Raw genomic sequence first — 15,705 nt, forward strand, 5'->3', positions numbered from 1 at the left:
GATCATTGGGTACATAAACTGAATGAATGAATGGAACCTGGATCTCAGTGGAATTTCCAGGTGTTTCTTAGTTGTAAGACAAATACACCTGCCTCTTTAACGTCACCATATCGTCCCTCACTCTTAAAGACTGTTTCAGACTCCAATGGGGTCGACTGCAGACCGTCCAAACATCATTTTTTATCAGTTTTAAGAAGCAGTAACAAAAATGGCTGATCAGCGGTGCTAGTAATGACTGTATACACATGAATTGTCTTAGTTCTGTTAAATTATATGTAAGATTTATCTATTGTGGGCAAACTGAAGAGCCCACTTGAGCCCTCTAAATATGGACAGGTGCATCCAGTTACTATAGCAACACCCTACCACATTTTGTGGTGGTGGGGTGGGGGTTGTGGCCCACTTACATTTTGTTTGATAAGCGACAGGCTACATGATGTTTGTTGTTCATAAACAGGCAATTGGACCTGGGTTTGGCATCTTGTTTGACTTTGTCTTTCCACCTTAACTAGTGAGAATTACAGGTTTGAAAACGGCCAGAGTGTAAATGCTGCGTATTTTTAAAAGGAAAGGAAAATCGGGGAAAGAAGCAAGGTACAGCATCCTGGCTACGGTTCGCGTATGTTTGTGACTAATTCGGGGTGAGCGGTCTCTCACAGTGAGGGGTGAAGTGAGCAGCGAGCAGATGGCGGCCTCTGTAGTCAGATTAAACGGATAAGCTCGACGCAGGACCGTCAGAAGAGGCTCACAATTGGTTCTTAGTTCATTCACACGAACTCCTAAGTAAGAGCGAATTCCCAGTACAAGGCTTCCGTCCAGTTTCCTAAAGTAAGTTTGTGGTTGTGTGGTATTTCTGTCTCTTTTTTTCTCTTTTATCGTTATGTCGTTTTCTCCCTCTTCACTGAGAGTTCAAAACTAGAACGAACCTCGTGACGAGGCGACGTCATTCAGTAACCCTCTCGCACTCATTCATAACGGTTTAGTGTACACTTTTCTGAGGAGATGACCGTTACATAAACAAATAACGGTATTGAATCTTAGCTATTTATTTGAGTGCCCATCGTCGCTGTGTCGTTTGCTAAACAAATCTGGTGGGAATGTGAATTTACATTGATTTTGGCTTTGAAGAGCATATACAAATAAATAATTTTGTGAAGTTTTGAACTGGAATTATCTGTTAAAAGTACTACTAAACATGTATAGTTTACATGGGAATTCACATTTCCTACATAATTTAGTAGCTGGGATGGAAATAAAGTCGTTCAGAGAGATTATGAAATGGTTATTTTTATATAGTTATAAAAATTATACTGAAATTAGCCAACTCTTTACAGTGGTTGTGATGGCAGGGGTCTGGGACTCTCCCAGTAAACAAGGAACGTCCCTGGACGTTCAAAATAGGTCTAAATGTAGTCTGTCCGTCAAGGACATATTTTAAACGTCAATGGACGTCCAAAATCAATCTTAATCTTAAGTTAGTTAAGTGATGAACAATTGATAACGCGTTTTATACAAGTAATTTATTTCGGGACCAATTAATAACGTCAATGGACGTCCAAAATCCATCTTAATAAGTTAGTTAAGTGATGACCAATCGATAACGTCAGTGGACGTCCAAAACGCGTTTTATACAAGTAATTTATTTCGGGACCAATTAATAATGTCATGGGACGTCCAAAATACATCCAATAGTCGTCTTTTCAATGTCTGTGTTTGGACGTTTTTTCAACTTTCAATTTCAACCTTAAGAGAACGTTGATTAGACGGCAGTCATTACGTTATTTCAACGTTGAATCAACGGCTAATTGTTTACTGGGTAATTCTTAAGAGGGGTCCCTCGTCCTTTACTTTGTGTCCGCAACCTCCACAATATCCAGAACGTAACTGGAACCCTGTTAACTTATGTCAAACTTACATATTTAGCCTCGTTCAACTCACACTCCCTAGCAGCGACTTTTACTTTTTGCAGACAGCTCATACCAAGCGATCTTTAAAGCTAACTAAATTGTCAATCAATAGCCCATTCAGTTCAGGTGTTCTGAACCTTGTTACTCTGTTCAAAGTCCATGGTGAAGTTTGTCTAGAGAATGTTATGTTTCTTTTTCAGCCTACAGTCTTTAACAGCCTTGATAATGTAGACTGAATGAAGCTGTTATGGCTTGCTCGCCGTTTCTGAATCTTTAGGGACAGAGAATGGACAGAAACAATAAATCTGAGCTATTTGAGGACTTCAAGAAATGATTAACCGTATATAAATGCATTTAAGTAATTGGATTGATCTGAAAAATCAATAGCAGGATTATATGAAAGACCATTAGCGGCTTCTTCATCATGTTCTCTGCGGCACCTCTTTAACCTGCAATCTGTCTCTCAGTTTGAGGGATCTGCATGAGGATGTTTGCTGACTCAGTCTGTGTGAGATGTGGGTCAGGGGATGGGGATTGGCTGCTTGGAAACACACAGCAGGATCCGCTCCCCCTGAAGATTTTAGTCCGTTCTTGTTTTAGCTGTCATTGTTTGGTTGTGCTTACTAAGCACTGCGAGGCTTTGCTGAAACCAATTATTTTTTGTTCAATGGAAATTTGCATGCTGTATGAACACAGCCATTAAGCGGAATGTGGTCTACATTGGCCTACTTGGAGTGCCCGTCCCTGCACGTTTGTTAGCTACCTGGAGCTTGTAGTCACTCATAACAGCAGCATCATTTCTTGCCACAAGGGCATGCAATTGTCTTCCAAAAAGTGGCCCTGTGTACTGAAGAACAACAGATATATTATGATGGAAGATGCGAAAAACCCCAGCATGGAAATCGTCCTCTAGATATTTCAGATGCTTTGCTGTCTCTCGAATGTCGAACTGTAGGTAAATGATTTGGGCTAATTGCTCCAGTTGGCAGGCGTTTTGGCAAAGTTGTTTATGTAATGCTACATTATGCCGCTCCCTTTGTTGTGCTTAAATTGCATCTCTGTGGGGATTGCTGATCTTGTCTGTCACTCCATTTTCACTGTCACTTTATATGCAGAACATTTCCCCAGCCATGTATTTGCATAAGAAACCCCACAATTACGAGTCTCACCTCAGTAATTAGTTGTCCTTTGCCACAGCACTTGATAGACCTGGAAAACAGAGCGATGTGGGGTTTTTGGATCTTTTTTTTTTCTTCATTGAAAAATACACCCTCTGGAACAGAGCCTAATTCAGTGGATGGGGAGCACTGACAAGTATGGGGCTGTTCAACAAAGCCGTCATCAAATAGCTGCTAGTTTACATCTTTATAGATGCATATATATAGTGCACATTTTGGCGCTTGCTCTTTTAAACGCCTGTGTTTACTGGTTCCAAAAATATTGTAACTACAGTTGTCACTAAATCTAAAAGCTGCCAACTAAACACATTACTCTTGGCATGTCAACATTGTAATGATTAATTTATTAATCAAAAGCAATAGATAGGGTAGGATGTGGATAGAAGCTAATGCTCATTAACCAGTTAGAGTTGTGTGCTGATGCACTGTGGGCCAGTATGTCCAGAACTATGCCTATACTTGCCATGTATTTTTAATGGTGGTTTGCTATTGCACTGCAGTTAATTTGAGATTATCTTTAATCCCTGTCTGGGAACTTCCCCTATGGGTCTTTCCTCAGAAAGGGGTTAAGCCTAGTCTTGAGCCATGGCAGAATTTGAATAGTGATTGTTTTTTATTGAAAGAAAACAAAGCACACACCATTACTAGGTTTAATCTCTAAATTTGCCCAAATACAAGGTCACTTTTTGACATATGATGGATGCACAGTATGGTGGAATATATATTCTATATTCTATATATATATATATATAACTATATTCATATTTTCTGGAGTCTTATCTCAGCAAAGCTGTGTACAGCTAGAATTGACCGGTGGCTATGTGTCAGTAGGCATTTGTGAGGTACTTTTAGAATCCCTCATTGGACATGTAACTCCTTTCAAGCCCTTGTTAACTGACCCCCTGCCTCTTTTTTTTACCAGTTCTGATACATTCTTGTTGTTGCTTTGGACCTCCCACTCATTTAGGATCTAATAACGTTTTCCCCGGTGTGCCAATGACACCCAGGGGGGTTCTGCAAATGATTCACGACAGCCAGGCGAATACTTTTGGCAGCTGACTGTACCAAGCTGCAGCCATAAACCACCATACCATTAACAAATGTAATGGGACATGCAAGACGTGTTGAAGTGTTGACAAATTTAAGTCATTCTTTCATTTTACTGCGGGGGCCTGAATCATGTTTTGTTTCTGATGCTTTAAGGTGCGCCGTTTGTGGACTCCGATGTCTGTGTGCATGACAAACGTAATTAATCTTAATGGAAAAGCAAGGATGCAGAGCAGCTGTGAGCCTATGGTCACCAAGCACCATACCAAATGCTGAGCAGTAGGGTTATAAGGCCCTACAGCTATAGAGCAGTTCAACTGTGATCTCTGGAGTGATTGAGCACCATGTAATGCCTTTTGGATCTATTGGAGTAGGGTTTGGGATTCAGAACTAATCATTTAACATCAGAACCTGACCCTTAATTAACAAACCAAGACTCAACTGACACACCTAGTTAACCCTGGAGCAATACAACAAACAAAGAGCAGTGTATAAACAGGAAGCAGTATGCGTTAAGAATTATGGATTTACAGTGAGTCTACAGTATGTTGTGATTGTTTTAAGAGCTGTGTTAGTAAAGTATAGGGTGAGACAAGTGACCAATGAGCAGTTCTAATTAGAGTAAAGCCTAGTGAAATCAGTCACGCAGTGGGTGTGAACACGGGACAGAGTTTGGCCTGCAGCCTATAGTACATTTAGTAAGGATTTGGTTTCCTACTGTGGGAGATCAGTAGGAGAGATGTGTGTTGTCATGATGCAGCCAACTTCGCTGATAAATTTTAAACAGTGACTTTGGATTATGACTGGTAACTGCCCTACTATATTTCTTGGGGTGACTTATTTCAGTAATGGCTTCCAGAACATCAGCGCCAAAAAAAGAAAAAAAATAGAATGCTTTATTGTCCTATTACTATCTCCATTTGTGCAAACTCTGGTGCATTTGGCAGGCAAATATGCCCTGTGTTCGATCTGCTCTTCCGTTGGAGCAGAAATAATTAGCCTCTGATTACAGTTTGATTAACATCCGCACCTCCGACATCGGAGGGGAAAAAGACCCTTTCCCTACAATGAGACAATATCTGTCCGAAGAGATTAGAGACATGGCCGACGAGCGTGTTCATCCTTCTGTTGGAGACTCTTGGCTCTAATTAAAGTCACCTACTTCCAGTGCGGATGAGATATTTGCATAATTGCATTACACAGCGGTGGCTGTTGATTTCTGATACACTGTCCTCCGCAGAGCCAGAAAGCACATGATTAGCTGGGAGTTTTGAGAATCACCGATTGCATCCATTGTACCTCTGCGACCGCATAGATTCCTATTTCCATCCCACTGGAACGGCAGTGGAGAAGTGAGCCATCATCCTTACTCTTTCTTTTCTCTTTCCTCAGCCAGGCTTCTTCAGTGTGTCTTTTGCTTTGTATTCAAGCAACCCAGCCTGAGACTCTATGGCATCCATCTGCCAGGAGATGGGTTGATGTTGTCCTGCCTTAAGCTCTGGAAGCCTCCTGCTTTTCCTTTTCCATCTGTCAACTGCCACCCCTTGATCACGCAAGTCCAGGACAGAGACGGTGCCGCTGAGGAGGGAGCCCAGCATCTTGCCTGGTGCAGGAGGAACTGGAGGTCAGAAGCCGGGGAGTAGGACTTGGACATGTTGAGAGGTTGATGGCGATCACCTGCTTATCCGGCCTTTCTTCTGAATATAATTTTTAAATGCTGAATTTGTTGCAGTAACTGCTTTTAATCTACACTTGATATTGGGACTTTCTTTTTTGAGCGTTTGATGGCATTCAGCCATGTGGGCGTTAGTGAGGTCTGTGCTGATGTTGGAGGATTAGTTCTGGCTCACCAATGCCACTCCAGTGCATTCCAAAGGATGAGAGCGGGCAAGTGGAATATGTAAAGAGTCGACTCCCAAAGAATCCCAAAGAGTCCTTCGTATCAACTGTTGGCCACTGATTCATAGAGATGTGACTCTTTGAGAGTCAACTCGTCATCTGCAGCGCACCTTAAGCTCAAACTGTTTTTGCTAAGGTTTTAAAATGTCACATCAATTTTAAGCTGTTGATCAAGGGCTCAAGCTCAATACATATCTATATTAACAAAAGTAACCAAATTTAGAATGCTAGTAAAGCTATTGCTTCAGCTGACACCGATTGACAGTGAAGTCCCTTCAGTGTTTAGTGACAAAAGAAGGACTCTACCCAAGAGCCCTTAATAGGTTCGTGACATCAGTTTGTTGGATGTCACAGTGAGACCCCTGTAACAGTTCTGTCACTCTGCTACTGTCAGTGCTTCTCTCTGCCAAGTGCAGTCCCTTTTAGTAACTACCTCCCCACCTTCCCCCTTCCCTTCCAGCCCCCTCCAACCCCAGCAGTCCATTCAAACAGCTCTTCTACGCTCATCTACAGCGCTATTTATTGCAGAGAACTCATCCATATCACTCATCGTTCCCAAATCAAGAATTGAGCGGGCTTCAATATATCCACGGTGCCCTTTCTTTTATCTGGAGTACAAGTAGAAGAAGGGCCTGGGGGGGAGGGAGAGAGAGAGAGAGAGAGAGAGAGAGAGAGAGAGAGAGAGAGAGAGAGAGAGAGAGAGAGAGAGAGAGAGAGAGAGAGAGAGAGAGAGAGAGAGAGAGAGAGAGAGAGAGAGAGAGAGAGAGAGAGAGAGAGAGAGAGAGAGAGAGAGAGAGAGAAGGCCGTCTGTTTTACCTCAACGCTGAAACTGACACGGCGGGAGAATATTTTATCTGACGCTGTCACTCGCTGCTCAAACCTCCAGGAAAGCCAGGCTTCACTGACACGGCTGGTGGTGGGAAGTGTGACGAGCGAGTGTTAGAAGATAGTGGAGTAGGAGAAGACGATCTAGCGATAGTGGGTTTTAGTGTTTACGCTGTTTTGATGAGCTTAACCCGGGGGCTTTGCTCGCAGGCTGATTCTGTGTTGCAGAAGCAGAGATTTGCTCCAATGGTTTTTCTTCAGGTTTTAACAGATCTACAGCTCCTGAACTTTTATTGATGTAGAGTGGAAGACCATACGGGCAGCATCTAGGGGAAAAAAAGGTATGAAATCAAGGTTACAAAGGATATAGAGGTGGTTCAAGTCAGTTTCAGATCTGGAAGCATCTGTAGGTTTAAAGGTTGTGGAGATGTTGTTTGGCTTGTAGAGTGGGGCAAAATGGGCCTGAGCTACATGGGTTCAGTTCTTGTCTCGGTGGATTTTCTCCTGGTGCTTCAGTTTCCTTCAAAAACCAGGTAGTAAGTGGAGTGGTTCCTCTGGACCTTTCTGCAGCCTTCGACAAAGTCGAACACAAGATCCTCCTGTCGTTTCTCAACAAACTCAGAATTGCTGGTTCGGCATGGAAATGGTTTGAGTCTTATCTGGATGATTGCTCTTACCAGGTAACATAGAATGGATCTACTTCTGCACCATGCAGACTCTCCACTGGTGTCCCTCAAGGCTCTGTGCTGGGTCCTCTAATATAATTACCTCTTGTGGTTTCTCTTACCAGTATAATCCTGATATGCCTCGACTAATGCTGTCCTTCCCACCATCTGAAAATCAGGTTTCCAGTCGTATCTCGGCATGCCTGACTGACATTGCTTCTTAGATGACAGCTGTCCACCTGAAGCTCAACCCTAGCAAGACTGAGGTGCTGTTAATCCCTGGAATGGTTGGTCCTTACCATGACCTTGCTATGTCATTTGAGAACTCCCTGATTATTCCGTCTGAAGATAAAAGAAGCCTTGGTGTGTTTCTGGCCGGTTATTGTTTGCAACCCATTTTGCAAACCCATGCAGATTTCTACTGTACAACACCCAGTATATTCAACCCTTTATTTCTAAGGAGGTTGCCCAGGTGCTAGTCCAGTCTCTAGTCATTTCAAGACTTGACTACTGTAACTCACTCCTGGACGTACTCTGCACGCCATCAGCCGTACGGCTTGTCTTCAATCTTCTGAAGTTCACCCACATCACTCCACGTCTGTGATTTATTCACTAGCTTCCTGTAGATGCCCGGATCAGGTTTTAAACAATCATGCTTGCCTACAAAGTCAAGAACAAACAGCCCCTCCCTACCTTATGGCAATGGTCAAGAGTGGGGCTGCACCTCAAACTTAAAAAAAAATCGAGAGCTTTCGACTTGACCCGCTATCTGTCTACACATGGAAGCCTAGCGCCAAGACTCTTTTCAGTCCTTGTGGCCCAATGGTGGAATGAATTTCCACTGGCTGTCCAAACAGCCCCCCCAAACAGATTGTATTGTACTTATATGGCACTTAACTCCTGTCTTTCTAGGTATGACCACTGTCTACATGCTGTGTATTACACTTATACTATGTTTTGTTCTTTTTAGGTATAAGCACTAGCCCTTGTTCTGACAGCGTCTGAGCTCAAGGGGAGTTTGGACTCTAACCTATTTGTACCAGCTAGGATACACATCCTGTCTGAACGCTAAGCACTGTTGTGAGTCTCTCTGGATACGAGCATCTGCTAAATGCTGTAAATGTCAATGAGTGGCTGTGTGAAATTGCCCATAGGTGTGAGTGACTGGCCTGGTGTGTGATGTCTTGTGCTGGCCTGGCACCCTGTCCAGCCTTGCATTCACTGATTCTGGACACACCGTGACCCTGACTTGGAAAAAAGCTGTTATAGAAGATGAATGAATGAATGAGATGTGATTTGCAGACACTAGCAGTTCTTCTTGTAAAGTAATTGAGATGTGAACCCTTAGCTTTAGATTGAAAACCTGGCTCTTTTGATGGCAACTTGACATGCTTTTTAGACAATTGAGACTACAATTTCAAGCTTTGCGAGCACAAAACCGCCTGATGGGCTGCTTTCTTTCTCGTTAAAGGCTCTCTCGGCGAGAGATCAAAGGGAAGAGACACGGATAAGGTTCGGGTGAGGATAGTCGCTCGTTCTGCCTGGAAGAAGAGCAGATGGTATTTAAATTCAGTCTTTTAGAAAAGGAGGAAAGCAGGAGGAGCGTGTTCCTGGTGAGGCTTGCTGGGGCGTCGAGGTGCTGAAGGCGAGCATCATGGAGGGATGGAGGGGGGAGTGGAGGAAGCCTGTCCACTGCTCGCTGCAGCTGTGTTCCTGCTCTCTGCTGAGAGATCTTCCTCGCAGCCAGGGAGAGCTCAGAGGGGAGGACAGCCTCTTTGTACAAAGCTGCTCATTAGTAGGACTCTGAGCCAGAAGGTGGAGAAGGAGCTGGCTGAGGGGGCCGAGGTGCTGAAGCTGGTTTGAACAGTCCTGGAGCCAGGCTGGGTTCAGGGAGCTGTCCGTGGTGCTGAACCTGTGTTAGAATCTCTTTCTCTCTCTAGCCTTAGTTCCCTTTAATAAAGTTTGCTAAAGTTGTACAGGATTACACTGGATGTTAAGGAAATAGCCCAGCACTTTACTGCAGGTTTGTTAGTGTATTTGTGTTAGATTCATGGAAGAATTGGAACTCTTAGAAATGGTAGATTGAAAGCTTAATATTTAAGGGAGATTTTAAGGTACTTCCAGACTTGTGGTAGACCACAATAAACTGACTGGTTTGTCTTGTTTCACAGTTTGTGGGTTGGTATTAACTCCCGATCCCTAACGTAGTAGGGGAAAAAAAAGACAGCCCCCTGTTTCCATTGCATGTGTTCACTGTCCCTAGTGTGTGTATGAAGAGTTGCTCACTAGTGTGTGTTGGTGTGTTCACTACCATGGATGGGTCAAATGCAGAGAAGCAATTTCCCTAATGGGATCAATAAAGGTGTTTTAAGGTGTTTTTTAAAGTATGTGAGATAAGGAAATAGACAAAAAGAAAATGCAGATGATATTGTAATTATTTATAGAGAAGCATATATGACCTGGTCATTTATGGAAAATAAAACTGCCACCACTCTTCTCACAGCAGGTTTCCCTTTTCAAACGGTACTTAGAGACGTATCAATCATCATTTAGCAGAGGTAGCAAGGGTTAAATTGGAAATATTGTTAATAAATAACACTTTTGTTACCATTTGTCCATTTGACTAATGATGTGTGTTGTTTTTTTCAGCCCTTGTAGACATGCATCTATCAACACCCACAGTCACACCTCTGATGGGCCTTTAACACCACGGTTAACACTTTGTTATCTCCAGCTTCATCTGGAACTCAGACTACAGTGAAGCCTAGGGGAGTTTGATGAAGATGAAGGGTCCACCAGTGGCGATTGGACTGCTCGCCTCGATCCTCAGCCATTTTGTGGGCGATGGAGTCTCAACTCAGGCGATTTGCCACAGACCCCTGTATCGGGAATGGCAGCCTCAGCCGAGGAACGTCACCCTGAGATGGAGTCTCGCAGAGAACACCTGCGACGGCGTGAATCAGTGCTGGAACGGGGTTCAGAGAAGAGAAGGTTACGCACAGCACTGGACGAATCAGTCGTACGCTTTCCCCCAACTCTGCCCTCTAGAGGTCCAACAGGGGGACGTGCTGATTTCCTGGCTGGACAGTACATTGGAGAACTATGGGGTGAATGTAATCACCGTGTCCAAAGAGGAGTTTGAAAGCTGCTCGACAGAACAAGTGCAGAGTAAGCGCTTCCTCTTTGGCAGCTTTATGAAAGGTAGCGCGCAGGTGGAGCAGAAGCGGCTGTCCCCTGGCGTTCATTACTTTGCTGCCACTCACCGAGGCAGCGGGCAGTTGTGCCAGCTCGGCCTTCGTGTTGGAGTGGTGGTCAAAGAAAAGCGCTGTCAGAGCTCTCCGCTCCTCCGCCTTTGTTCAGGGAATGGAGTTTGTAGAGCTGAAGTTGGGAGACTCGCCTATGGCTGCCAATGTAACAAACACTATTCAGGTGTCTTTTGTGAGGATTTCGATGCCTGTTCGGGAAAGCCGTGCTTAAACAACGGCACCTGCACGAGCAACAGCACCACAACGCTCACCCAGGCTTCTTACGAGTGCTTGTGTCCACCCCGCTTTACCGGTGAGTCTGTAATTTGGTGTTCTCTCAGCCCTCGAGCCCTTGTTTGTGTGCTAGCCTCAGTTCACACTGTTCCTCACGTCATGTCTTGTTATCGCTAGTATTTTTAGCCCATGTCACACTTTGAGATACTGTAGATAATAGGCAGGGGTTTGTGTCATTAACACTTTAGATCTAATGCGATTTTGAAGTGATTGGGTATTTTTTTACTTTATTATTTGTTTGTACTTAATTCAATTAATATTCTATATATTTTATTTGATTTAAAAATGTTTGCACTCGTGTTCGACCACACGTTTGTTGCTTGTTTCGGCAGTTAATTGGACCTCACTGTCAAACAATGGCTGATGAAACTGAATTCAAGCCTGAACCTAGTTTAGTGTGGAACAAGGTTTTTGGACTTTAATCTTTTACTTTTGACCGGCTTTAAACAACTCAGGCCTCTTAATGCTGAGGACCAAATAGAGATTTGAATAGGGTCCTATAAGAATGATTTAAGACTATTGTGGAATGTTTTCAACAGGTAAAATGTAACAAATTACATGAAAAATATAGGATATCTGCCCTTGAATATATGTTCTGAGTAGCCGCTGTAACAGAAGCCAAAAGTCGTTTATATTTCTTAAGCTCGTTGAAAAGTGAATGGATTTGGATTCTTATCAAGAGATTCAAGATTTAATCATCAGTCTACTCAGTCTTCAATACGTTAAATAGAAAGTAGGTCTCTTAAAGAACGTTTGAATTTCAGTTATTTTAATGAACCCTCCGCTGAAAGGCTCTTTACAGAAACATACCTGATAATGAAAGTGCAGAAAGATGGTCAGTGCAGTGGTAAATGAAAGGTTCTGATGAAATAAAAAGCGGCAGCTTGTCAAACGTTGGAGGACATAATGACCTTGGGCTTTGACAGACAGTGTTGGCATAACACATCATTGGACGAACAAAATGGCTGTTCTTATAAATCCACACAGCTGGAGGTTGGGGGTTCAAGTCCCGCTCCGGGTGACTGTCTGTGAGGAGTTTGGTGTGTTCTCCCTGTGTCTGCGTGGGTTTCCTCCGGGTGACTGTCTGTGAGGAGTGTGGTGTGTTCTCCTTGTGTCTGTGTGGGTTTCCTCCGGGTGACTGTCTGTGAGGGGTGTGGTATGTTCTCCCTGTGTCTGCGTGGGTTTCCTCCGGGTGACTGTCTGTGAGGAGTGTGGTGTGTTCTCCCTGTGTCTGCGTGGGTTTCCTCCGGGTGACTGTCTGTGAGGAGTGTGGTGTGTTCTCCCTGTGTCTGCGTGGGTTTCCTCCTGGTGACTGTCTGTGAGGAGTGTGGTATGTTCTCCCTGTGTCTGTGTGGGTTTCCTCCGGGTGACTGTCTGTGAGGGGTGTGGTATGTTCTCCCTGTGTCTGCGTGGGTTTCCTCCGGGTGACTGTCTGTGAGGAGTGTGGTGTGTTCTCCCTGTGTCTGCGTGGGTTTCCTCCAGGTGACCGTCTTTGGGGAGTGTGGTGTGTTCTCCCTGTGTCTGCGTGGGTTTCCTCCAGGTGACCGTCTTTGGGGAGTGTGGTATGTTCTCCCTGTGTCTGTGTGGGTTTCCTCCGGGTGACTGTCTGTGAGGGGTGTGGTATGTTCTCCCTGTGTCTGCGTGGGTTTCCTCCGGGTGACTGTCTGTGAGGAGTGTGGTGTGTTCTCCCTGTGTCTGCGTGGGTTTCCTCCTGGTGACCGTCTTTGGGGAGTGTGGTGTGTTCTCCCTGTGTCTGCGTGGGTTTCCTCCGGGTGACTGTCTGTGAGGAGTGTGGTGTGTTCTCCCTGTGTCTGTGTGGGTTTCCTCCAGGTGATTGTCTGTGAGGAGTGTGGTGTGTTCTCCCTGTGTCTGCGTGGGTTTCCTCCGGGTGACTGTCTGTGAGGAGTGTGGTGTGTTCTCCCTGTGTCTGCGTGGGTTTCCTCCGAGTGACTGTCTGTGAGGAGTGTGGTGTGTTCTCCTTGTGTCTGCGTGGGTTTCCTCCGGGTGACTGTCTGTGAGGAGTGTGGTGTGTTCTCCCCGTGTCTGCGTGGGTTTCCTCCGGGTGACTGTCTGTGAGGAGTGTGATGTGTTCTCCCTGTGTCCGCGTGGGTTTCCTCCGGGTGACTGTCTGTGAGGAGTGTGGTGGGTGTTCTCCCTGTGTCCGCGTGGGTTTCCTCCGGGTGCTCCGGTTTCCTCCCACAGTCCAAAAACACACGTTGGTACGTGGATTGGCGACTCAAAAGTGTCTCTAGGTGAGTGAATGTGTGTGTGTGTGTTGCCCTGTGACGGTCTGGCGCCCCCTCCAGGGTGTGTTCCCGCCTTGCGCCCAGTGATTCTGGGTAGGCTCCGGACTCACCTCGACCTTGAACTGAATAAGCGAGTACAGACAATGAATGAATAAATGAATGGGATGTAGATGAATGTAGCGTTAGGAGTCTTACACAGGGAATATAGCATGGCTTTCCTGCCTAAGCTGGGACTGATCGGGAATGATTTCAGAGAAGGTTGAGCTTCCTTCAGAACCTTGCTGCAGTTATGAGGAGAGAATGGATCCCCTACAGGCTATTTATTGGTGCAACATTTTCCTGGAAGTGCTTATCTCTCTCTCTCTCTCTCTCTCTCTCTCTCTCTCTCTCTCTCTCTCTGAAATTGCTTTCTGCACCTGAAAGCCTTCTTAATTACTGGATCCTTTGTTTTCCTCCCCCTACCACTTCATTTAGATTTAAATGCTTCCTCTCCCCGTGTCCCTATCACTGGAATCTGCCTCTGAACACGAGCCTCTCGGTGAGAACCTAAAAGAGCAAGATATTTAAAAAGCCTGTAACGTTGTCATCGCAAGTGCTCTGCTAATGTGTTTTATTGATATTACTGCTGAATTATTCATCGCACTTCCGGTAAGCATTCCATCGAGATTTTTTTTCCCCCACACAGAGCATCATGGGATATTCACTGTTCTGGAATTGTATTACTGCTGATGCTGCTTGACACTGTGGCTTAAACTTTGTTTGATTCCCTGCTTGGGCAACTGTGCTAAGCTAAACACTAAACGCTATATTTACCTTCCTCTGTACTACACCCGATGTCACCTGCCAAATTCCTTGAACATAATAGTGTACTCTGTTTAGAGAACATTTGTGTAGAGGCTTAATTTAACATGTAAATGACTGTGCAGCCATAAACAGGGCTTTTTGAGTGATGATTATACTTCTTTCCTAGTGCATTAGAGGCAGTTTATAACTTTGTAACTGCTATAAACCAATATGGCTTTTATAACCAGGCGTCTAAATAGTAATGAGAGCAATGATATTACTATTGAATATCTTCAATAGTTTTATGTTTATCTTTATTAGGGCTCCACTGATTAATCATGATAACACAAGTCCCTTCCTCATCAGGTCCCCCATTATAATCCATAGTGTTTTTTTTGTTTGTTTTTTTACAGTATTTCTGCCAAACACTAGTCAGTAAGATCCTACACTGTAAATTTTTTTTGTAAATTTTACAGTAAAATACTGGCAGCAGAGTATTTTTACAGGAACACTACTGTATTTCAAATTTACAGCATATTACTGTAATTGAGTAATACAATAATTTACTGTAAATACTGTGATTTACAATAAAATACTAGCAGCAGAGTTCCCAGGCATTTACTGTATTTTTACAGGAACACTACTGTATTTCAAATTTACAGCATATTACTGTAATTGAGTAATACAATATTTTACTGTAAATACTGTGATTTACAATAAAATACTAGCAGCAGAGTTCCCAGGCATTTACTGTATTTTTACAGGAACACTACTGTATTTCAAATTTACAGCATATTACTGTAATTGAGTAATATAATATTTTACTGTAAATACTGCGATTTACAGTAAAATACTGGCTGCAGAGTTCCCAGGCATTTACTGTATTTTTACAGGAACACTACTGTATTTCAAATTTACAGCATATTACTGTAATTGAGTAATACAATAATTTATTGTAAATACTGCGATTTACAATAAAATACTGTAGCAGGCTTGCTGTAAATTTACAGCAGTTTTTACAGTGTAGGCAGGAGACCAGCATTGAGCTGTTAGTATTCTCCTCCAAGCATGTTGAGCTCTTTGATGTCATTGCCTTGATGGTGGTTCAAAGGAAGCATGCTGTAGCCTGTATCTTCCGGCTTGGTAGCATTGTATGTTAGAGGGGGACCTAGTTTTTGAGAAATGCTTCACACATTTGTTACGTCTGAACCTGATTATATTTCCATTGGTCCAGTGTTTAAATATAACTCACTACATCCGCTTCACAGGTGTCAACTGCTCTGAGATCCTCGGCCAACAGAACTGTACCAGAGCCTGCAGGAATGGGACGTGTGTTCAAGTATCTCCAGTTTCCTACCAGTGCAAATGCTTGACTGGATTCACAGGCAAGTAGCAGTGGCACTGCGAGCAAATTAATTTCTTGAAACAATCTAGGAAGGCTGTGATAAATTCCGTTCTTCACAAAAGAGTGCTTTTCTTTGAGTCCATTAATGGATGTTTAATTTTTCCATTCAGATAGTGCTTGGCCTCATTTGACTCATTATGTTTTGATAATGAGGCATATGATTAATGATGGGTCATTTTTGGTGGCTTTCACAATAGCGATGCAATTATGC

General features: G+C 43.7%; 1 protein-coding gene across 1 annotated transcript in view; it reads left to right on the forward strand.

The window, feature by feature from the left end:
* The first annotated feature begins 521 nt into the window (after positions 1–521).
* eys (eyes shut homolog) overlaps positions 522–15,705 on the forward strand; it is a 313,091-nt gene continuing 297,907 nt past the window's right edge. Inside the window, 4 exon segments of the mRNA XM_066660060.1 lie at positions 522–828; positions 10,025–10,079; positions 10,171–11,079; positions 15,358–15,474. Of these exon segments, the coding sequence (XP_066516157.1) occupies positions 10,299–11,079; positions 15,358–15,474 (898 nt within the window). The 5' untranslated portion in view covers positions 522–828; positions 10,025–10,079; positions 10,171–10,298.

The sequence above is a fragment of the Hoplias malabaricus genome, chromosome 2, assembly GCF_029633855.1.
Source record: "Hoplias malabaricus isolate fHopMal1 chromosome 2, fHopMal1.hap1, whole genome shotgun sequence".
Classification (NCBI taxonomy): Eukaryota; Metazoa; Chordata; class Actinopteri; order Characiformes; family Erythrinidae; genus Hoplias; species Hoplias malabaricus.